Genomic DNA, 25,139 nt, shown 5'->3' with positions numbered 1-25,139 from the left:
AATAAAATCTCACATGAACTCACCATACCCCTCACGGAATCCAAATGCGTAAAATTTTTTAGACATTTATATTCCAGACTTCTTCTCACGCTTTAGGGCCCCTAGAATGCCAGGGCAGTATAAATACCCCACATGTGACCCCATTTCGGAAAGAAGACACCCCCAGGTATTCCGTGAGGGGCATATTGAGTCCATGAAAGATTGAATTTTTTGTCCCAAGTTAGCGGAACGGGAGACTTTGTGAGAAAAGAATTAAAAATATCAATTTCCGCTAACTTGTGCCAAAAAAAAAAAATTTCTATGAACTCGCCTTGCCCCTCATTGAATACCTTGGGGTGTCTTCTTTCCAAAATGGGGTCACATGTGGGGTATTTATACTGCTCTGGCATTCTAGGGGCCCCAAAGCGTGAGAAGAAGTCTGGTATCCAAATGTCTAAAAATGCCCTCCTAAAAGGAATTTGGGCACCTTTGCGCATCTAGGCTGCAAAAAAGTGTCACACATCTGGTATCGCCGTACTCAGGAGAAGTTGGGGAATGTGTTTTGGGGTGTCATTTTACATATACCCATGCTGGGTGAGAGAAATATCTTGGTCAAATGCCAACTTTGTATAAAAAAATGGGAAAAGTTGTCTTTTGCCAAGATATTTCTCTCACCCAGCATGGGTATATGTAAAATGACACCCCAAAACACATTCCCCAACTTCTCCTGAATACGGCGATACCACATGTGTGACACTTTTTTGCAGCCTAGGTGGGCAAAGGGGCCCATATTCCAAAGAGCACCTTTAGGATTTCACAGGTCATTTACCTACTTACCACACATTAGGGCCCCTGGAAAATGCCAGGGCAGTATAACTACCCCACAAGTGACCCCATTTTGGAAAGAAGACACCCCAAGGTATTCCGTGAGGGGCATGGCGAGTTCCTAGAATTTTTTATTTTTTGTCACAAGTTAGTGGAAAATGCTTATTTTTTTTTTTTTTTTTTTTTTCATACAAAGTCTCATATTCCACTAACTTGTGACAAAAAATAAAAACTTCCATGAACTCACTATGCCCATCAGCGAATACCTTGGGGTCTCTTCTTTCCAAAATGGGGTCACTTGTGGGGTAGTTATACTGCCCTGGCATTCTAGGGGCCCAAATGTGTGGTAAGGAGTTTGAAATCAAATTCTGTAAAAAATGACCTGTGAAATCCGAAAGGTGCTCTTTTGAATATGGGCCCCTTTGCCCACCTAGGCTGCAAAAAAGTGTCACACATCTGGTATCTCCGTAATCGGGAGAAGTTGGGGAATGTGTTTTGGGGTGTCATTTTACATATACCCATGCTGGGTGAGAGAAATATCTTGGCAAAAGACAACTTTTCCCATTTTTTTATACAAAGTTGGCATTTGACCAAGATATTTATCTCACCCAGCATGGGTATATGTAAAAAGACACCCCAAAACACATTCCTCAACTTCTCCTGAATACAGAGATACCAGATGTGTGACACTTTTTTGCAGCCTAGGTGGGCAAAGGGGCCCACATTCCAAAGAGCACCTTTCGGATTTCACAGGTCATTTACCTACTTACCACACATTTGGGCCCCTAGAATGCCAGGGCAGTATAACTACCCCACAAGTGACCCCATTTTGGAAAGAAGAGACCCCAAGGTATTCGCTGATGGGCATAGTGAGTTCATGGAAGTTTTTATTTTTTGTCACAAGTTTGTGGAATATGAGACTTTGTATGAAAAAAAAAATCAAAAAAAAAATCATCATTTTCCACTAACTTGTGACAAAAAATAAAAAATTCTAGGAACTCGCCATGCCCCTCACGGAATACCTTGGGGTGTCTTCTTTCCAAAATGGGGTCACTTGTGGGGTAGTTATACTGCCCTGGTATTCTAGGGGCCCAAATGTGTGGTAAGGAGTTTGAAATCAAATTCAGGAAAAAATGAGGAGTGAAATCCGAAAGGTGCTCTTTGGAATATGGGCCCCTTTGCCCACCTAGGCTGCAAAAAAGTGTCACACATCTGGTATCCCCGTACTCAGGAGAAGTTGAGGAATGTGTTTTGGGGTGTCTTTTTACATATACCCATGCTGGGTGAGATAAATATCTTGGTCAAATGACAACTTTGTATAAAAAAATGGGAAAAGTTGTCTTTTGCCAAGATATTTCTCTCACCCAGCATGGGTATATATAAAATGACACCCCAAAACACATTCCCCACCTTCTCCTGAGTACGGAGATACCAGATGTGTGACACTTTTTTGCAGCCTAGGTGGGCAAAGGGGCCCATATTCCAAAGAGCACCTTTCGGATTTCACAGGTCATTTTTTACAGAATTTGATTTCAAACTCCTTACCACACATTTGGGCCCCTAGAATGCCAGGGCAGTATAACTACCCCACAAGTGACCCCATTTTGGAAAGAAGAGACCCCAAGGTATTCGCTGATGGGCATAGTGAGTTCATAGAACTTTTTATTTTTTGTCACAAGTTAGTGGAATATGAGACTTTGTAAGAAAAAAAAAAAAAAAATCATAATTTTCCGCTAACTTGTGACAAAAAATAAAAAGTTCTATGAACTCACTATGCCCATCAGCGAATACCTTAGGGTGTGTACTTTCAGAAATGGGGTCATTTGTGGGGTGTTTGTACTGTCTGGGCATTGTAGAACCTCAGGAAACATGACAGGTGCTCAGAAAGTCAGAGCTGCTTCAAAAAGCGGAAATTCACATTTTTGTACCATAGTTTGTAAACGCTATAACTTTTACCCAAACCATTTTTTTTTTACCCAAACATTTTTTTTTTATCAAAGACATGTAGAACTATAAATTTAGAGCAAAATTTCTATATGGATGTCGTTTTTTTTGCAAAATTTTACTACTGAAAGTGAAAAATGTCATTTCTTTGCAAAAAAATCGTTAAATTTCGATTAATAACAAAAAAAGTAAAAATGTCAGCAGCAATGAAATACCACCAAATGAAAGCTCTATTAGTGAGAAGAAAAGGAGGTAAAATTCATTTGGGTGGTAAGTTGCATGACCGAGCAATAAACGGTGAAAGTAGTGTAGGTCAGAAGTGTAAAAAGTGGCCTGGTCTTTCAGGGTGTTTAAGCACTGGGGGCTGAGGTGGTTAAGAATGCTATTATTTTCCCTTATAACCATGTTATAAGGGATAATAATAATGATTTGGTCTCCATCCCAATCGTCTCCTGCAACTGTGCGTGAAAATCGCACCGCATCCACACTTGCTTGCGGATGCTTGCGATTTTCACGCAGCCCCATTCACTTCTATGGGGCCTGCGTTGCATGGAAAACGCACAAAGAGGAGCATGCTGTGATTTTCACGCAATGCACAAGTGATGCGTGAAAATCACTGATCATCTGCACAGCCCCATAGAAATGAATGGGTCCGGATTCAGTGCGGGTGCAATGCGTTGACCTCACGCATTGCACCCGCGTGGAAATCTCGCCCGTGTGAAAGGGGCCTAAGGGGGAGTTCACATCACTGTTTTCCATTCTTCTAAATCTATCAGTAGAACAGAAAAAAAGATCCTGTAAAAAAAATAAAAAAGATCCTGTGCATGCAGGACATTTGTTTTCTGTCTAAAATAACGGATCTCTGATGGAAATGGCTCAGTTGGATGCCAAATGTGCATAACTGATGCACAGGATTTTTTTTAATTTTTAATAAAATTTTTTTTTACAGGATCCGTATTTTTTCTTCATTTTTCCGTTTTTTTGACGGATTAGAAGAACAGAAAAATAAGCTGTGATGTGAACTCAGCCTAAGTATGTCTGCACTGCCCTACCTGTCACCCATATATCTTACTGTCAGCGGTTTTGGGGGCTCATGGCTGCTGACGACTCTTTTTAGCTGCATCCAACTGTTTCTTGTTGAAGTCTGCAATTCCCCATCAAAATCATTGAGACAAAAATGGTACAAGAATACCAGGGATAGGACACACAGCATAAAAAGAAAAAACTCTGCTTGTGCTAGAAGTGGTGCAGTTTATGGCCTTTTTATAGTGCAGGGGTCAGCAACCTCCGGCACTCCAGCTGTTGTGAAACTACAATTCCCAGCATGCACACTTACTCGACTGTTCTCAGAACTCTCATAGAAGTGAAGAGAAAATGCTGGGAGTTGTAGTTTCACAACAGCTGGAGGTTGCTGACCCCTGTATATAAGCTAACTTATGTCACCCAGACTTGGCCTTAGGCCTCATGCACACGGCCGTTGTTTCGGATGCGGACCTATTTACTTCAATGGGGCCGCAAAAGATGCGGACAGCACTCCGTGTGCTGTCCGCATCCGTTGCTCCGTTCCGCAAAAAAAAAATAACATGTCCTATTCTTGTCTGCGCTTTGCGGACAAGAATAGGCATTTATATTGAAGGCTGTCCGTGCCGTTCCGCAAATTGCGGAACGTGCACGGACGCCATTAGTGTTTTGCGGATCCGCGATTTGCGGACCGCAAAACACACCACGGTCGTGTGCATGCAGCCTTAGTCATTCACAACTTTTTCCTAAAATACACATTAACCTCTCAGGGGTTATCTAAGAGTAAGACAGACCTCGCAGAGTGGCCGACCCATGGTGGAGATCATACTGTACTTACCCGGTCCCCGCTGCTGGGCTCGATGTTTGATGCTCCTTGGCCGGCTGTTAATCTCCGTGCCGTGCTAAGATCAACATCCATCTATGGAGGAAAAATGACCGCTGCAGCCAATCACAGACGGCAGAGGTGACCTGCTTCCTTTTTGGCACAACAATTGGTCATGTGATGCAAGGGGAGGAGGTCACTGCTGTAGCCTTTGGTTGGCTGCAGCAGTCATGTTTCTTCCTGTCAATAGGGAGAGGAAGAGCCGGCCAGGGAGCATCAGACACGGAACCCAGCAGCAGGACCAGGTAAGTATGATCTCCACCGTAGACCGCCCACTTTGGGAGGTCTGTCTTACTCTTTGATACCCCCTTTAATGTCACTGGTTGCAGAGTTATCCACACCCTTTCCATATTGTATGGGTTTGGGAACAATTCCAACTTCTGTGAAAGAGAATGAGCTTTCCATTACTGAAAGACAATACTCATAGATTATACAAAATACGCTAAATCAATGAATAAAATAAAGTATGTTTAGATATTTTTGAGGGTTGTTGTATTAGAGTGCCTCATGATATAGTTAATTGGGTACCATCGACCAAACAGGGAACTATACAAGCGTATGATATAAAATGGAGGAAGATTGGTTACATGTGCGATGTATCCGAGGGTGGTGCCATTAATACTATGGCTGTAGTATTACTATGTTCTTCTGAAGTCATACACATGGATTATTAGCACTTTGTCGTAAAATAATTACTGTTTCAGGGTGGTCTATGACATGCGGGTGGTCTGTTTTACCCACAGAAATGAATTTGTTGGTGCTGCATCTTTATAATTACCCTTGCACAGAGATGAATTGTTCTAAAGAACTCTGAAAGCTGTAGTTTTCTACAGAACTGCCTTGTATCTTCTCAAAATGACTGTAATTTAGACAAATCAGCTTTGGAGTGAGTTTGAATCGGCTCCTTCTCCGTGACTTATTATCCCCCTAATTAAATTTGGGACATTCCAGTGACAGTCAGAAAATGAGATTTTGCCGGTGCCGTGTGAAGATACAGAATGGTCTGTCTCTGCTCGTATAGAGGGGCCTTCACTGTATTCTGCAACTTCAAATGTTTCATCCCAGAACACCCAGCTGTCAAAGGGACCAGCGGCTGTATATTCACAGCTAAAAACAAACCCTGATGGCCTTAAAATACATAAGGCAAGCTAATTGCAAGGGTTCACACAAATGAACATGTAATACGTCTGTATGGTGTGGGGATGACTAATGTCATATACTTGAGAGAAAACAAACTCCGCTTCGAAAAGCATATCTAATGTTTCCTTTAAAAACTGCATCTGTACAGAAGAGCTTCTTTTGAAAATTAAAAGCTAACTTTTGGCCTACAGATGTAGTCTCGCTTACTTTTCCTGTTGGTTCCAAGCATCCTAAGATAAGTGGCGTGACCAGCTTTAAAAAAAAAATATATATATATTTTTTTAATATTCCTCACAATATTCGATAGCGTAATGGCTGGTGACTTTTATCTCCGGTTCAGAGGACATGGAAGGACATCTAGTGCTGAGTTGCTCTTTAAATGTGATGTCTACTCAGTGCAACCATTTTTGTGCAATAGCACGGCCATGATCAGCTGACAGTGGGGTCTACTTGCTTGTCCATATTTTGCAGGTGAAGTGTATAATTACAGTGGTCCATCAAGTTATAATATTAATTGGTTTCAGGATGACCATTGTATGTTGAAATTATTGTAACTTGAGTAATCCGTTCCAAAGCCCCAAAATTTTCTAAATGAAAATTAAGATTTAAGAAAAATAAGCAGATAACTGGTACTTTCACACTTGCGGCAAAGGATTCCGGCAGGCAGTTCCGTCGTTGGATCCGGCAATCCGGACGCAAACGGATGCATTTGTGAGACGGATGCAGATCCGTCTGACAAATGCATTGCAATACCGGATCCGTTTTTCTAGATGACAATAGGAATTTTTTTTCTTCTCATTTTTAAAGGTCTGCGCATGCGGTTTTCCGGGAACACTTAGTACCGGATCCGGCATTAATACATTACAATGGAAATTAATGCCGGATCCGGCATTCCGGCAAGTGTTCAGGATTTTTGGCTGGAGAGAAAACTGCAAATGTGTTAAAGAGACAGGTAGTTGAGGACCGGGTAATTATTACATATGTGACGTCTGGCAGTGCCGCCTATCTCTCTTTTCTTCATACTTCGAAAACTGCAGCATGCTTCGGTATTTTCTCCAGCCAAAAAACGTAAGAGGGACTGAACTGATGCATACTGAACGGAATGCTCTCCATTCAGAATGCATTAGAATAAAACTGCGTTTTTTTTTCCGTTATTAAGCCCCTGTGACGCAACTCAATACTGGAAAAGAAAAACGCTAGTGTGAAAGTACCCTAAGACAGATAAAACAAGTCCTTACATATAACAGTCAGGAATAGCTGTTAACTAGCAACTAAGGCTACTTTCACACCTGCGTTTAGGTCGGATCGGTCTGGTATGTGCCCAGACGGATCCGCACCTATAATGCAAACGCTTAGATCCGTTCAGAACGGATCCGTTTGCATTACCATGAACAAAAAAAAAAATTTTTTTTTTTTTTTTTTTTTGTTCATGATAATGCAAACGGATCCGTTTTGACTTTACATTGAAAGTCAATGGGAGACGGATCCGTTTGAAAATTGAGCCATACTGTGTCAACTTCAAACGGATCCGTCCCCATTGACTTACATTGTAAGTCTGGACGGATCCGTTTGCCTCCGCACGGCCAGGCGGACACCTGAACGCTGCAAGCTGCGTTCAGGTGTCCGCCTGCTGAGCGGAGCGGAGGACAAACGGAGCCAGACTGATGCATTCTGAGCGGATCCGCATCCATTCAGAATGCATTAGGGCTAGACGGATCCGTTCGGGGCCGCTTGTGAGAGCCTTCAAACGGAACTCACAAGCGGAGCCCCGAACGCTAGTGTGAAAGTAGCCTAATCCAGCTATTTTACCAGCGAAGTGGCCTTGATTGGTTGGATCCGAGTCTGAGGCATTGTATGTTGAGTCTAGTTTCAACCTATGATGAAGAAGACCATTGTATGTTAAAAATATTGTATCATGAGGCCATTGTATCTTGAGGGATGACTGTAATACATGTTTGTAGTCCTCCAGAATGCAGGCAGTTCTCCTCCCTGGAGAATGAAGAAGAGTACTAAGCTCCTCCGTATGGTGACCTTGTGGGCAGAGGTTGTCCTAAGTGTAGAGTCCTTTTACATCACCTGTCCACCTACTAAGATTTTTCTCAGTGGATAATCCTTAATATCACTTCCACTATGTATTTGTTAAAGGATTTACATAAAAGAGGGTTAAATTTTTTTGTGATTGGGAATATTGACAAGTGTTTTTTTTTTTTTGAGTAATGCCCAGTAGGTAACAGTTAATGGATTAGCATCTGTTTACTGCACTTCAAATATTGAGTATGTTTAGTGTAGTGCAGCATTAGTAAGTCTGTATATACTTACCCAGTACTCATTCTTCTATAGATGGTGATTGTCATATGCTGTTTTATACAGAAAGTATAATTCAGAATATATTTAATTGGGTCTGTTTTCCATGTTTTTGTTTCTTTGGTATAGTATAAGATTTTTAACAGGTTCGTCTCTTATTTGTATTTCAGCGCCCCGATGCCTTATCTAATTGGAGTTCACTTTAGCCTCCTAGAGGTAGGTTATCGTTTTATATTCCATTTTGTAGCACAATGCAGATTTTCTTTTTTCTTTTTTAAATAAATTTATTTTGGCTTATATAAAAAAAAAAAAGGGGATATAGGAGTCCTAAAAGGAAGGGGGAGTGGAAACAATAGAACACCTTGAGAAAACTACAGTTATCGAATTAGCAGTATATTGATACAGCGCTATGTATAATAAAGCAATATACAGAAGCAACATATGTTTTATTTCGTAGCATTTTTAGAAAGTATTACAATTTAAAGAAAGTCAGTGTTTTGGAGTAAGGAACAACTTTCCCATAGTGAATTTATCCAATTTGTATTCTATAGACCATTTGGTTTTTCACATGACTGGATTAAGTTAGTTTCATTCACCCACTCAAGAATGGAGGAGATGCCTTTTCCCCTCCAATCTCGTGCTAAAACTGTCTTTGCGGCAACTAAGAGGAAAGGTACAATTGGTTTGATAAGTGTCATGAAGATAAAATAACACAAGATCAATTGTAAGATTTGTATTCTTCTTAAAGGCTATGAACACCTTTTGGAGGCGATTTTTGTTTATGATTGCATTTTACAAATTTGTGGCTAAAAATAATATTTTCAATTTGCCTTTATTAAAACAATTGAACCATTCTGTCACAAAGGGTTAACAGTTTTTTTTTTTTTAGCTGTGTGATTGGTACTTTAACTTTGTGCCGGTCATCTAATAAACCTCATCTCTAAACTACTGAGCGGTCAAAAAACTCAGTAAGATAAGGAATGAGCTTTAATGAGTTTTCATAATGTTAAAGAGCAGAGATGAGGAGTCCCTCTGCTAACTAGATGACGGAAAAGACAGAAAATCCACAGGCTGCTACTAGAGCATGTCAGCACTGTACACAAAAAGGATTCCATATTTTTAATAAAGACCAATTGAAAAAAAGATATTTAGCTCAAAATAAGTACAGTGCAATAATAAAAGAAAAAAAATTGCCCCCAAAGGTGTAGCCTTTAAGCATTTTGTCTCACAGAATGTTTTAAGAGATTTGCAAGTGAACCAGATATGAGAGATGGTCCCTACTTCTGATGCACGCCCTTCAGTACAGGGGTGAATGGTTCATGTCTAGAAGGAGTAATTCAGGAGTTCTGTATCATCTAGATACAATTTTATATTGGGTTTTATCACGGTGCCCCCAGCCGCTGCCTCTGTGTGGCGCCAACATCCCATTGCTGGGGGAACCAGTCCTGCAGGGTGGCCTCTGCTGACGTTAGAGCCCTGGATAAATGAGGAGATGCACTGGTGACCATGCAAGTAGATAGGGATCATGGGTCCAGGCAGTTTTAGGGCTGCACTATCCCTGTTTGTGTGTGATGGTTGTCGTTATCCTGACAGGTTTCTTGTTCTGTAAATAAGGAAGAAAATGAGTGAGAATTAGTGTTGAGCGAAGCGAGCTTTGAATGCTTTATCTGAAGTCGCTTTGTTCAAAACTTCGAAATAATACTGTACAGAGATCCATCTCCGTACAGTATTAGAATGTATGGGCTCAGATGAGCCGATGTAAGTTATTCACGAACTCGTGTGAGACTTTGTTGAATAACTTCGGTAACTGATTTAAAAGTGGAAAACTTGAAACCTAACTCAGCTTCAGTTCCAACTAGTCTCTCGGAACCAAAGCCGATTTCAGTTTCAAGTTTTAAAGTGGTTTTCCACTTTAAAAATCAACTACCAAAGTTATTCAACAATGTCACGCACAACTTCGTGAATAACTTACTTCGGCTCATCGGAGCCCACACATTCTAATACTGTACAGAGACGTATCTCTGTACAGTATTATTCCGAAGTTTTGAACAAAGCGACTTCGGATGAAGCATCCGAAGCTCACTTCGCTCAACACTAGTGAGAATGTTTAAAGTCTATGAACACCTTCAGGTGCAATTTTTTTTTATTGACGCACTCTACTCATATTTTTTTCAATTGGTCTTAAAAATGTGCATCCCTTTTATTTGTACAGATGTCAGAGATAAGAGCTACACATGAGCCTTAGGCTACTTTCACACCTGCTTTTGGTGCGGATCTGTCTTGTATCTGCACAGACAAATCCGCACCGATAATGCAAACGCTTGTATCCGTTCAGAATGGATTCGTTTGCATTATTCTTTTAAAAAAAACTCTGAGTCAAAACGGATCCGTCCTGACTTACATTGAAAGTCAACGGGGGACATATCCGTTTTCAATTGCACCATATTGTGTCAGTGAAAACTGATCCGTCCCCATTGACTTACATTGTGTGTCAGGACAGATCCGTTTGCCTCTGCATCGTCAGGCGGACTGGAGGCGGAACGGAGCCAAATTGATGCATTCGGAGCGGATCCTTATCCATTCAGAATGCATTGGGGCTGAACTGATCCGTTTTGGGCCGCTTGTGAGAGCCCTGAAACGGATCTCACAAGCGGACCCAGAAACGCCAGTGTGAAAGTAGCCTTATCGGACAAAACAAAAAGTGACAGTCTGCAAATGGACTGAAATTTAACCACTGTATCACAATTTAAAAAAAAAGAAAGATCAAAATGAAAAATTTATTTTTTTGCCCAAAATTACTAAAATTCAATAATAAAAAAAATTTGACCCTAAGGTATCCATGGTCTTCAAGAATAATGTTAGCCTGTTCCTTAAAAAATTTGATGTTAAGTTCTTTTTCCCACTTTTCTTGAGATGAGGGATATATACTGTGTGTATATATATATATATATATATATATATATATATATATATATATATATATATATATATATATAATTGTGTAGTAAAGTTGAGAAACAGGTTTTCATTTGCTTAGATGTCTGAAATTTGAGAAATATGTTACTGTCGGGGGAGCTTAAGATATAGATTAAAAAAGATTCAGCATCCCTTTCAGTAATTTGAACTTTTTTGGTATTCCATTTTACCAGGGGTAAAGATGCCTCAGTCTTAGGCCTCCTTCACACAGTCCGCAAAATATGGATGACATTGGCGTGCATTCCGTATTTTGCGGAAGCTGGCCCTTCATAGAACAGTACTATCTTTGTCCGTAATGCGGACAATAATAGGACGTGTTCTATTTTTTTGCGGAACGAAAATACGGACACACTGAAACGGAATGCACACAAAGTAACTTCCATTTTTTTGCGGACTCTTTGAAATTAATGGTTCCGCATACGGTCTACAAAAAAAACTAAATGGACATGTAAAGAATATATACTGCTTTTTTCTCTGTGTGTTCTCTGCAGCAGCCATATGAGCAGCTCTGTGCCCAAATACCAAATGAGGAGGAGACGTTATAATGTATGGGGGGCCACAAGGAGACATTATACTGTATGGGGGCAGCCACAAGGTGACGTTACACTGTATGGGGGCAGCCACAAGGTGACGTTACACTGTATGGGGGCAGCCACAAGGTGACGTTACACTGTATGGGGGCCGCCACAAGGAGTCGTTATACTGTATGGGGGCCACAAGGAGACGTTATACTGTATGGGGCAGCCACAAGGAGACGTTATACTGTATGGGGGCAGCCACAAGGAGTCGTTATACTGTATGGGGGCCACAAGGAGACGTTATACTGTATGGGGGCAGCCACAAGGAGACGTTATACTGTATGGGGGCAGCCACAAGGAGACGTTATACTGTATGGGGCAGCCACAAGGAGACGTTATACTGTATGGGGGCAGCCACAAGGAGACGTTATACTGTATGGGGGCCACAAGGAGACGTTATACTGTATGGGGGCCACAAGGAGACATTATACTGTATGGGGGCAGCTACAAGGAGACATTATACTGTATGGGGCAGCCACAAGGAGACGTTATACTGTATGGGGGCAGCCACAAGGAGACATTATACTGTATGGGGGCCACAAGGAGACATTATACTGTATGGGGGCAGCCACAAGGAGACATTATACTGTATGGGTTGCAGCCACAAGGAGACGTTATACTGTATGGGTTGCAGCCACAAGGAGACGTTATATGTGATGGTAAAACCCCTTAAAGGGAAAGATTTATCAAAAGTGGTGTATCCTACACCAGTTTTGATCTGTGCACTGGAGTAAGATGCACTTTATTGGACACGTGTCTGGCTCTTCGTGCACCTCAAATTTACGCCAGCTAGGGGCTGGCGTAGGTTTGAGCTATAATTTTGTGCCAGTTTCTGGTGTCAGTTATACTAAATCACAGATCCATATCAGAATAGTTTCCAATAGAGCGCCTTACATTTGACTTTGATAATGTTATGAATCCTTGGATAAAGCCTTGCATGCACGGCCTTCTTAGGTCATGCCACATCATCCCGATAAAGTTAAGTTCTAGGCTGTTTATTTCGAAATACAGATCTCCTTTTTCAACCATTCTTTAGCTGATGTACTTGTGTGCCATGAGTCATTGTTTTGCTGCATCACTAACGTCTCTTCAGGTTGAGGTCATGGGAGGCTGCTCTTACATTCTCCTGGAAATGTTTATATCCACCTCAATGATGGAAAAGAGTCCAGGCTCTGAGACAGCACAGCAGTCCCAAACCATGATGCTTCCTCTACCATTCTTCATACTTGGGATGAGGTGTTGTTTTCCTCTACATAATTGCTGTATATAATATATACATATTTATAAGTAGTCAGTAATTAATATACTCTAAAGATAATCTAAACTTTGGGGATATAGTGAATTGAATCTAAAAATCCAGTAGCTTTAGTTTCCCTGTCCAAAGATACCCTGTTACTTGACTCTGTTTACTGAGATAAAATGGGTCATCTAAGATTATTAAAAATGTCATACAAGACCTAATTGGGTTTAAAAAATATATATTATTTTCTCCAGATCTGTAGGCCCTAGTTTGGTTCCCTGGGGGCTGTATCTTCCCAAACAGCAGCAGTGACATGCCTGCTGCAGCCAATCCATGCCCTTTGTTTTCTACAGCTAGTTTTTTTATTTATTTAAAGCCATTTCTCTGACATAATCTTGTAATGGTAAGGATTATTTTTTATTATGCAGATGCTGAGGAATTAAAGAGGACCCCCTCCAGTCAGCTGTTTGACAAGGACGGGGCACTCACAGGCCTTCTTGCCTTCTTACTCTCGGCCAGTGATGTTGTGTTCATTGAATACGTGACCTAGGGGCAGCTCAGTCCCATTCAAGTAAATGGGGCTGAGCTTCTATACCAAACACAACCGCTATGGATCCTGGTCACCTTATTACCTTTCTAAGAGATTTTTTATGAGAAGAAGGGATGGTTGGATGATGTCAGACTTTGTATAGCGGTATCATACATGTTCTTGGACTAAGAGCAGTGAAAGGGGTTTTGCAGTGCTGCAATATTGATGATCTCTCCTCAGGATAGGTCATCAATATCAGATCACTGGGGGTCCGACTCCTGACACCCCTGTTGATCAGTTGTTTGAAGTGGTAGCGGGAGTTGTAGCTTAAAAATTATACTACTTGTCGTCTCGCTCATAGAGGCGGTACAGTGTGTAATTAAGCTACTAGTCCCATTCATTTACTTGCAGTGTATTATACCTGCCCATCAGTATCCTACAGAAGCAGCACCTAAAAGGCTTCTGTACATAGCAGATCTGAAGGCTTCCTCCTCCCATAACAACCCATCGGCACTTCACAATCACAATTTGGAGGGCCAAGTGGGTGCCACTTGGACCTTTTTTCCTCTGTCTAACCTTTTAGATGTCACAAATGGAATTGATTGTGAGAGGTTAAACGGCCAGGATTGGAGCTTGTGTAAGGGTCCATTCACACTGCTGCAAATTGGGTCCGGATCCGTTACCCAACGTTGCGGAACGGATCCGGACCCATTCATTTTTAATGGGGCCGCAAAAGTTTGCTGTCCGCATCCGCACTTCCGTTCCACAAAAAAATGTAACATGTCCTATTCTTGTCCGCAGACAAAAAAAAGGCAATTCTATTTAAAGTGCCGGCCATGTGCGGTCCGTGTCCGTGTTTTGCGGATCCGCAATTTGCGGACCACAAAACACTCGCGGCAGTCTGAATGGACCCTATTAAGGACCACCCTCCTATTCTGTATACATATGCCGCAGGCCGGGAAGGAGTCTTGTGGCCTTGTCTTGCCTGGAAAAGATTAGTATTAATGCAAAGAGGCACCAGGCTATTGCACCGATAGAAAAAAGAAGGATTCGAAGAATCCTCATGTTCACTGAACATGTACAAATAGTAACCATTAAAACTTCCGGAGAAACAATCAGATGAAAACTCCATTTGCACTGCAGATCAATATACATTATTTATATGCTACACTGCCCCTGTGGATTACAGTATATAGGTAGTACCGTGCAGACACTGAGCAAGTGTTCGAACAAACTGAATGGAAAAAATAATACATACGTCACATCATGGCAAAATACTTTACATCGTGCCAGTGATTGTAGTCTTTTCAGACTCCTACCAATAAAAAGTTATGGAGAAAAGTTTTGGCTTCAAATCACTGAATGAATCAATGAATGAGGGGGAGAGTATGATATGATTACGATAGCGAAACGGACGTTGGGCCGGTCTCCTGCACCCGAGTATGTACTGTATACATGTTTATTACCTTTCAGCTGTAATGATGGAACTCTGTGCCTCTTAGGAGACAGTGTAGATGTTCCTAGCCTTTAGTCCATATGGATGCCTGGTTGGTACCGATCAATTATAGTATCATAGGCAGTTGACATTAGTCAACATAGGCTGTATAGCTGCATTATTTAATCGCATTCAGTCCTGTGGTTGCTGGGGATATATGTTTTCCCCATACTCTTGCACTTTCTCAATACATGTTTTTTATTATATTTATTGTCTTGATGTATGTACAACAATAAAGTCTTTTTGTGGATTATTTCGTATGGTGTTTGGGTTATTTATAGGAGTTTATGGTAACTTTCCATACGTGACATTGTGGGGTTTTGACCTCTATTGGAGTTGAGCCTTATTTTCATGTAGTGTTTCATGGGAGTATTATGAAAACTAGCTCAGATCAGTCAATCCATAGACCATGTCTCCATACAGTGCTGAGTCTCCTTAATGAGAGCCGATACTTCCTGAGCTGCATCTAAGGCATCTTATTCAACCCGTTGGTGCCCTGCCTCTCTGATGAGGGACAAAAACCCAGAAATAGTGCTGTATACAAGTTTCTCTGTCTTTTGGCTAAGATCAAGTGTAGTATCTGTTCTCATCAGTTCTGGAGGTTGCGAGTCCTCCGGAATGTAGGGCAGAGAACCACACTGCTTCCCTAGGGTGTACGGCCTGGGAGGACTCTGCCGGAACTGCTCCAGGAGTGGTGACCCTGGGGTGCCTGAACTCACTGGGGGTGGGGGCCCACTGAGTGATGGCACATTTGCACGCACTTCACTTTCTTACAGTTTTGAGCGCACACACCTCTATTATTTGCCCGGCCTGGCGTAAGGGGGAGGAATTTTTATAATTCCGGACGGATGTCTGGGCTGAGTCTCAACACACATTCACTATTTATTTAACTTTTTTGTTGACTGTTTGTTCACTTTCCACACAAGGATTTATTGGGTTGCGGCACCCTTACGAGTACCCCTCTAGAGGTCTTGGGGGGGGGAGGGGGCATCCCAGTTCCTCACCCCTGCAAAACCCCTTGGGCTCTCCCTCCGTGGAGAGCCCAGACCTAGTAGTCGACCTCTGTGCCGACACCATGGGTGGCAGCCTAGGTGAAGGCCGGAACACAGATTTTGCGTACCCTCGACTTCAGCTGAGGGTTGTCTGGGCATACTCCCCGCTTCGGCTGGGGGTTGCCTTTTTGTCTCAGTCCCTTGCAGGAGCCTTCTGGCCCGGAGGGACTGGGAAAGGTTTATGGGGGACCCTTCTCTTACAGAGAGGGCCTGCGATAGACCGTAACCTTGTGCACGTGTTTGTGTGGCAAGCTGCGGTGTAGAAAGCAGAAAATAGTGCTGTATACAAGTGCGTCTATGGTTTGGGTGCTTTGAGCTCATTTCCATACATTATGTTTCAGAAATAAAAACATAGAAGAATATAAAAGGGACTGATTTATATTTTTTCATGGCACACAGTCTACTTGATTATTGATATATCCATAGCCTAATCAAAATGTACTGTGATTTATTTTTCAGAGGGTGAGAAGTAGATCCTTGGATGATGTGGTATTACTGAATGTGGACACCAACTCATTGGAAACTCCTTTCAATGACCTTTCAGCTCTACCTAGTGATGTGGTGAGTATTCTTCTAGCCCAGGGAAGCTTAACCTGCAGCCATCCAGCTGTTGTAAAACTACAACTTCCAGCATGCCGTAATAGCTGTAGGCTGTCGAAGCATGCTGGGAGTTGTAGTTTTGCAACAGCTGGATGGTTGGACATCCCTGCTCTAGCCAATATGCAGTGAAAACTTGGCCATCTTGAAGCATTTACATGTATTCTCTACCTGTGCAATGTGAAAGCCTTGTGCTCCCCATATTCACTCTTACAGTATGGTTTCTGCCTACCAGCAGCCAGGGGCTGTGAATTTCATGCTACCAGGAAATGTGTCAGTCCGCATTCACATGGTCTGAGCTAATTGTTTTTTGTTTTTTTTGTATATTATATCTTTATTGTTTTTTTAATAAAACCAATATAAAGAGGTTATCTGGTCACAGCGGATGGGTACATATAACAAGTACATTTAAAGCAATGCATCGCTTAGATGCTAAACAGCGTATATACATATAAAGGCATCTAAATCTTAAAGTATCATTAGTTAATATCAATTCTCTGTCACATATAACAAAACCAAGACCCATCCCTGCCCCTGAGTTCCAAAAAAAAAAAACCCCCCGTGTATCCCCCCACCCAGCGTACCTGGCCTGGTACGGCCGCCACGAGGGGCGTTAGGGCGCTCGTGCCCCTCTATTGGGTATTCTTCAAACCTTCATAATATCAAATCCTATTTAGTATGGACTGTTATGCTGATATTCATTATTTAAGAATGCACAACCATTTATTTATTTAGTATTAGGACATAGCCACAGCGACAGCAGGTGGGTGGTCATCAGTTCCAGTCATGGTGTTCCCCTCTCGCCATTTCCCCTATCTATACGCCCATTTCTGTGGCGTAGCTCATCCCGCGACGTTTCATGCCCTCAAAGTCTGTTATTCGTGTCATTAAGCTTTGCCATTCATTTATTGATGGCAACCTGTCTTTCACCCATTGTCTCATGATTATTACCTTGGCCAATAAAAATCCCTTCAGCCAATAAGCCTGTTCGTTTTTGGTAGTTCTTTTTTTGTACTCTGGAGGGAGAAGTCCAAGCACAACTACTTGGATGGTTAAGGGGGGGCTATTCCCACTTTGTACCGCCATCGCCTGGAATATACTACCCCAGAAGAGCTTAATAACTGGGCAGTCCCACAGCATATGTACAAACCCAGCGGCTACCAGGGAGCATTTCAGACAACTGAATTCTTGTCCCTTGTTACTATGCATTTTGGTTAAGAGACTCGGGGTAACATATAAACGGTGTATTATTTTAAATTGTGTCAACCGATATTGTCTCGAGGGCGAAGCCTTCTTGATATTTTGATATATTTCCCGCCATTGTGAAGAGTTACATTCCCCTATATCCACCTTCCATTTATCTACACTTTTAAATTTAGTGACCGTGCTTAATTCCTCAATAAATCTCTTATATATTAGTGAGATCTTAACTTTATTCCCTACTATATTGTAACAAAATAATAAAAACCTCTGAGTGGCTGCTATAAAAGGTATTTTTTTCAGCGTGCATGCTAATGCGTGTTGTACTTGAAGATATCTATATTGTTCTAATGCAGTTATAGGTGTGTGTTGAAACAGTTCCCCTATTAATTTAATTTTCCCTTTAGTGTATATGTGTAAAAGTAACGTAATACCTCTTCGAGTCCAATAATCATTTTCGTTAAGTGCCAAGAATTCTGTTAACGCAGGGTTATCCCATAGCGGGGAAAAATCCAGAATTTGGGGGGCCTGGATAAGTACCTTGACTTTATTCCAGGTCTTCTGTAGCGCGGCCCCAATGGGGCAACAAATATCTGCACGCTCCAGAAGCCCAGATTCCAGTAGACTGAATATATTATCTGTATGCTGTTGAGGTTGCCCAGAAATATGGGATAATAATACTCCATCGCCGGTATTGACGCACCACTGTAGTTGTGAGCACAAGTAGTAGATTTGAAAATGGGGCAGGCCAAGGCCGCCATCACTTGCCGCCATTCGCAAGTATTGTAGCTTAATACGGACCCTTTTTCTTCCCCATATCAAGTCATTTATCAATCGATCAATCAAATTAAAGACACTATCCTCAATCCAGGCAGGGCAGGAACTAACCGTGTACAGTATCCAAGGCAACAAAACCATTTTAATCAAAGCGATCCTATTAATCTGCGAAAGCGGAAGTTTCTGCCATACCCTTATTTTCCCGACTAGAGGGGTGATATTTAGTATATTATAGTCCCTGACGGTATTACTAATTTTTATCCCTAAATAGTCTAAGTGGTCTGTTGGAGCAATAGTTCTAATTCTAAGGTCATTCAAGGGGGGCATCCGGTTCAGGGGGAAGAGAACAGATTTTGTCCAGTTTATCTCATATCCAGCAACTCTGCCAAATTCCTCTGCTATCCGCATAACGTCTGGAACACTTCTCCATCCGTCATTCAGATAGAGCAGCACGTCGTCTGCATATAGGCAGATCTTATCATCCGTCCCTCTCCCCCCAAACCCCACTATACAAGGTTCAGCCCGTATCCTGCAGGCGAAGGGTTCCATGAAAATTGAAAAGAGGAGCGGAGAGAGGGGGCATCCCTGCCGTGTCCCCCGCTTTAGGGAGACGGCCGGAGTGAGCGCCCCATTAACCTTGATTCTGGCTGTTGCATCTCTGTATAGCAATTTGACCCATCCGATAAATTCCTGACCCAGATTCATCTTATACATGACACGCCAAAGGAAGGGCCACTCCACCCGATCGAACGCCTTGGCGGCGTCCAGTGACAGGATAGAGCGGTCCTCCCCCCCTCCAATCTGAATGTTAAGAATGGTCCGGCGTATATTTGTCTGGATCTGTCGCCCGGGGATAAACCCTGTCTGATCTGTGTGGACTAGGCTAGTTATTACTTTTTTTAACCTGTTGGAGAGAACCTTTGCAATTACTTTATAGTCTGCATTAAGCAGCGATATAGGGCGGTAATCTTCAACTTTGTTGCCATTTTTCCCTTTCTTAAGGATCAATGTAACCGTTGCTTCTGTCAAAGACGGGGGTAGCTTTCCACATTTGCTAGATTAATTCAGGACATGCAGCAGCCCAGGCAGGAGCACCCCTGCATGGCTCTTATATATGCCAAACGGTAGTCCATCCGCTCCGGGCACCGAGGAGCCCCTAGTCTCATGTAAAGCCGCCTGTAGCTCATCCAAGGAAATGGGGGCACTCAAGGGGGCCGAGGCCCCGTCCGGCAGAACCGGAATCTTAACCTGTTCCAAGAAGTCGTCTATCTTGGCCTCTGTATCCGTCACTCCGGAGCGATACAAATTACCAAAATAATTTAAAAATTCTCCCTCCATCTCCGCTCCTCTTTCCAATCTGCGCCCATCACCCGTCAGTATTTGTCTAATTTTTTGGGGGGGCTTTTGGTTCGCTATGATAGAGACCAATAACTTGCCCGGGGTGCCACCCTCACAGAAGTCTTTATACCCCATGAAGAATAATTGGTTCTGAGCTTTTTTCCTCATAAAGGTTATATAGTGATCTTTAGCCGTTTTTAACTTAGTGCGTGTGCTCACATCGTGCTGTAATCGAATACATCCCTCCAGGTATGCAATATTTGCTTCCAGCTTTTTTTGCTCATCAAAAAATTCGTTTTTTTTCTTTTTTATTCTGGAAAAGTAAAGACCACGGATAAACGCCTTCATGGCATCCCAGACATAGTGGACGTGTGTTGTACCAATGTTCTCTTGCCAAAATTGTATGAGTTCTTTGTCGATCCCTACAGAATCATTTAATATGGTTAACCAATGCTCATTCAATCTGAACGGTCTGGTAGTACCAGCTTGTTGTCCGGTCTTCATCACCAGTAAAATCGGTGAGTGATCGGAGATGCCGTGGATCTCGTATGTCATTTTTAGGATGGAATCGAGCATCTCACCATTGGCCAAGGCAATATCAATCCTGGATATAGCACTATATGCTTTACTAAAGCAAGAGAACACCTGTTTGTTACCATAGAGCCATCGCCAGACGTCTATTAGTCCTATCTCCTCACAAAACCCTCGGAGTAATGCGTATTTTCCCTGCGCACCTTTCCCCGCAGCTGAAATTCTATCCAGCTCCGGGTCCAGTATGCAGTTAAAATCGCCGCCTATTAATACTGGGGACCGCTCCTTGTTATGCATAAAAAGCATCAGCTGCTTTAGGACTGTCATTGCAAATGGTGGCGGGATGTACAGGAAAGCAAGGACACACCTTCTACCGTTCCATTGGGCATAAAGGAAGATAAATCTCCCATCTCTATCAATCAACTGGTCCAGTAGGATAAAGTCAATGCTTTGATGTACATACACACTGACCCCTCGGGAATATGACGAGAAGCCGGAGTGGAACTGATGTCCTGCCCATCTCTTTGTTAGATATTCTGGGATATCAGGTGTAGCGTGCGTTTCCAATAGGGCCACTATTGCGGGGAGGTGCCGTGTAATCAAATCAAAGACCACAACTCGTTTTGTTCTATCACCCAGTCCACGTACATTCCATATCATAACTCTGTTATTAGTCATGCTGAAAACTATAAAGGAAACGTCCATCGCCCCCCAAGGGCGGCCGCATCCAGGCCAGGACCCGCCCCCCCCCTCCCCCCCCCATATCGAACCCCCCCCCCCCCCCCCACCCCCAAACTGGTTCACTGGTGCGTGGCATCCTGTCAACCTCTTACATTACACCCATCCGTCCATGGGCCCGCCTCCAGCGCCCCATCCCCCCTCACCACATCCAAACCCCACTTCTCAACCCCACCCAACATCATGTTTGTCTATGCTTTAACAGAGTCCAGCCATTCAAGGGCCTCTCTGGATTTATCAAAAAACATTACCGTATCCCCATACACCACTCTTAATTTTGCAGGGTACAACATGGAGTATTTAATATTAGCCTCTCGTAATCTTTTCTTAATGTCATAGTATTCCCTGCGTTTGTTTTGGGTGTCCCTGAAAAAATCAGGATATATCTGTATCTGATATCCATTGTAATCAATGTCCTGTAGTTCCCTCTTCCGCCGAAGCACCCAATCCCTATCGCTGGAGGATACATTTCTAACCAAAAGGGGTCGAGGGGGACCTCCGGGTGGTGGCTTTTTAAACGGAATTCTGTGAGCTCTCTCCACGCAGAGCGCGGCGATGCCCCCTCTGGCCCCCAGGGCCTCTGACAGCCATTTTTGTGCAAAGTCCACAGGGTTCTCCCCCTCTACACCTTCAGGAAATCCCACTACTCTCAAGTTGTTCCTGCGTGCTCTATCCTCCATTTCTGTCAGCTTCATACTGAACCGTTTGTTTTCCCTATCTAAATCCTCAATCTTATTAGCCATCTGTTGCTGTTCTTTTTGGACCTCAAGCAAGCCTGTTTCTACAAATTTAATACTGGCCCTTATTTTCTTCATATCATCTCTAATAAGGGTTATCTCTGACTGTAGTGTCTTCACAGTGGTGGAGATGTCTATAACTGACTGGTTCGTGGTCTGTACTACCGTCAATATGTCCACCAACTTGTCATCTATGGTGTCTAATCTGGAGGCGTCGGATCCCCTATTCTGTTCTATTTGTGTTGGCAAGTCCCCCTGCACTTCTGCCGGCTCCACTGTTTTTTTCCACCCTCTGGGCTTAGGTGTGGGGGATTTTAAATATTTTTCAATTCTAGCCTGTGGGCTACTTCCACCCCCGGCTTTTGGAGATCCGGTGCCCACTGATTTCCTATTATATTTGGGCGGCATGTTATCCGCTATACTAACCTAAGGCTATTCTGCTCAGCCTTGGCACGGCCCCAAGTGTGGGGCCCCCACTTATTGACGCGCTAACGGTGCCACAGATATAACGAGTGTGAAACAATCAATAGATTAGGCATAGCAGTATATAAATCCCTTATTAGTGCTTTTTCAGAATGGACGGAGGGCGACAAATAAATATAGGTGGAAAGCTTAAAGTCGCTACTTCACCCCGACCAGTCCGAAAAGCACAAAAGGAAAAAGCGTACAAGCGCAAATTCATCAAATTCAGACTAGGCCAGTATACTCGTAAATAATCAGATAAGCTGTAGGGAAATGTCTAGGGTAGGGATTTCTCCCAGATGTTCAGCAACACCAGCTGCTACGGATGGTACAGATATGGATAGGGGTCAGGTAGAGGTCCCCTTTACTGCTGTCCTCATGCTGGTAATCTCGCGTGTTTAGCCCAGCGATGTGTCAAGATTATCAGAATTAGTAGGTTATACACAGTAATAGAGTGTTGATATCAACCGTAGACAAGCACAGTCTCACTAATAGTCAGCCATTTTCGGCCTAAAGTTAGGGAGGAAAGTCATACGGGTTAAACAAAGCGGCAATCTTCTCCTTTGTCAGGTATAGGGGTGCGGGAGGCAGTAATCACCGACCAAAATTCGGTTATGTAGTAATAGGTAGCTTAACTGGACAGTTAAGCAGTATGTATATAAAGAGGCCACTCTCATCACACCCTTAACGCAGGGGGAGAAGCGTTCATATTTCCGCCAGTAGTTCCATCAGGGGTATTAGTGGCTTTGTAATATTACCATATTTTTCCAACCCAGGTTTGTTTGTTTTTTCCATCTTTTTTCCACTTTTCTTGCACCCCCCCTTTTTTTTTCACCAACCTATAATTCAGTCGGCTGTTGTATCACACATAGCTGGTAACCAGCTGGCCCCCCTTTTTCATTGTTGTCACTCCAATCTATTCTCTCGCCGACCAAACAGTGATGCTGCCACCCAACACAGGGTTAGTGTATTGTGTTAGTTGTTAATGGGGTTAGAGATGCATAGAGCTAGCACGTTGTCTCACCAATCTTCAGCCGGCCGGCTAAGGAGAGGAGAACAGGAGGTATGCAGCGGTATACAGCGGGGGGAGCCAGGGATCCAACTTGGCGACGCATACAGTCTTGCGAGGGATGCAGGGTTGGTATCTTTAGATGGTCCAAGTCTCTCCACGCGTCTCCCGGCCTTCTACAGTGGGGCTTCTACTCCACAGCGTGCTGCCATTCACAGCCCCCTCAGCCGCACTAATACGGCAAACAGCCCGTTCCCCATGCGGTTGGAATGGGTCACACACGTCGTACCTCCAGGGCTAGTCGTGGCCGTTCCGGACGGTGCGCAGCACAGGCAATGGATCCCGGTCCTAGTACAGCCCTAGTACAACTCTAGCACGCCGGGAGGTGGAGGACGCCAAAGGTGGAGCGGCGGTGGGCGAGATGGACACAGGGGCGGTACCCAGACGGACGCGCGGCGCACCCACGTAGCCGAATGCTACGTCATGCCGCTACGTGGCCATCTTGAAGCATTTACATGTATTCTCTAACTGTGCAATGTGAAAGCCTTGTGCTCCCCATATTCACTCTTACAGTATGGTTTCTACCTACCAGCAGCCAGGGGCTGTGAATTTCATGCTACCAGGAAATGTGTCAGTCCGCATTCACATGGTCTGAGCTAATTGTTAACAAAAAAGATTTTTTACATTTCCATTTTACTCCGATCATGCCCGGTATCCTATAGAGGTTTCATCAGTGTACAGATATATAATTACACTTCTGACATCTGTCAGCATTGCTCTTTTGTTGTCTTTTTGTATCACATTATTGGCTGACCTCAGTGAGTTACCATGATCGTGATCTATCTGAAAGTAGGGAAACCGTAGGGAAATCACTTACCCTGCAGCTTCTCTGCAGATTGTCTGTAACCTGGATTGCATAGGTAAGGTACAAGCCGCCATAAAGGCCACCTTATAGTTTTCTAATCGGCTTTCATAGCTACAACAGAGAATTTCTATGCGTCTGACCTTCCAGCTTCAGATTGCTCTGACTTACTGCTGCAACGTTTCTGCTATTTAGCCCAATGCTTCTCAGACTGTGAGGCGGGCCTCAATGGTGAAACGTCCTTGGTTGTTGGGGAGGCAGTTTTGACAGAAGTGATTATATCCTGCACAGGTTTTCAACAAACGTAAGATACACTGTGGTACTTAAAACTTTTGGCATGTGCTATGACCAGTGGTGCGGCCCGGACATACTTATGTTTTGGTTGGTAAGACCCAGTAGAAAAAGATCGAGAAGTCATGAATTAGGCTACTTTCACACTTGCGGCAGGACGGATCCGACAAGCTGTTCACCCTGTCGGATCCGTCCTTCCGCTATTTCGCCGTGCCCCCGGACCGCCGCTCCGTCCCTATTGACTATAATGGGGACGGTGGCGGAGCTCTGGCGCTGCACGGCGAAAGGCCGCCGGACTAAAAGTCCTGCATGTCCGACTTTTTAGTCCGACGGCCTCTCACCGCGAACTGCCGTACTGCGCCGGATCTCCGCCTCGTCCCCATTATAGTCAATAGGGACGGAGTGGCGGCACGGCGAAATAGCGCAAGGATGGATCCGACAGAGTGAACAGCCTGTCGGATCCGTCCTGCCGCAAGTGTGAAAGTACCCTTAGAGTACACTCGCCTAAAGAATTATTAGGAACACCTGTTCTATTTCTCATTAATGCAATTATCTTCTAGTCAACCAATCACATGGCAGTTGCTTCAATGCATTTAGGGGGGTGGTCCTGGTCAAGACAATCTCCTGAACTC

General features: G+C 43.4%; 1 protein-coding gene and 1 pseudogene across 6 annotated transcripts in view; both read left to right on the top strand.

Annotated features, from left to right (window-relative positions):
• The window catches only part of DENND1B (DENN domain containing 1B), a 197,947-nt gene that overhangs the window by 115,737 nt on the left and 57,071 nt on the right, over nucleotides 1-25,139 (top strand). For all 6 annotated transcript variants that reach the window (XM_040406712.1, XM_040406709.1, XM_040406711.1 and 3 more), the window contains 2 exons: nucleotides 8,266-8,311; nucleotides 16,425-16,526. In XM_040406712.1, the coding sequence (XP_040262646.1) occupies nucleotides 8,266-8,311; nucleotides 16,425-16,526 (148 nt within the window). The remainder of the gene's footprint in view (nucleotides 1-8,265; nucleotides 8,312-16,424; nucleotides 16,527-25,139) is intronic.
• On the top strand, nucleotides 15,455-15,551 carry LOC120979957 (annotated as a pseudogene).

Source organism: Bufo bufo, chromosome 9, assembly GCF_905171765.1.
Source record: "Bufo bufo chromosome 9, aBufBuf1.1, whole genome shotgun sequence".
NCBI lineage: Eukaryota > Metazoa > Chordata > Amphibia > Anura > Bufonidae > Bufo > Bufo bufo.
The sequence above is the reverse complement of the archived record's forward strand: the minus strand, read 5'-3'. Positions and strand labels throughout refer to the sequence as shown.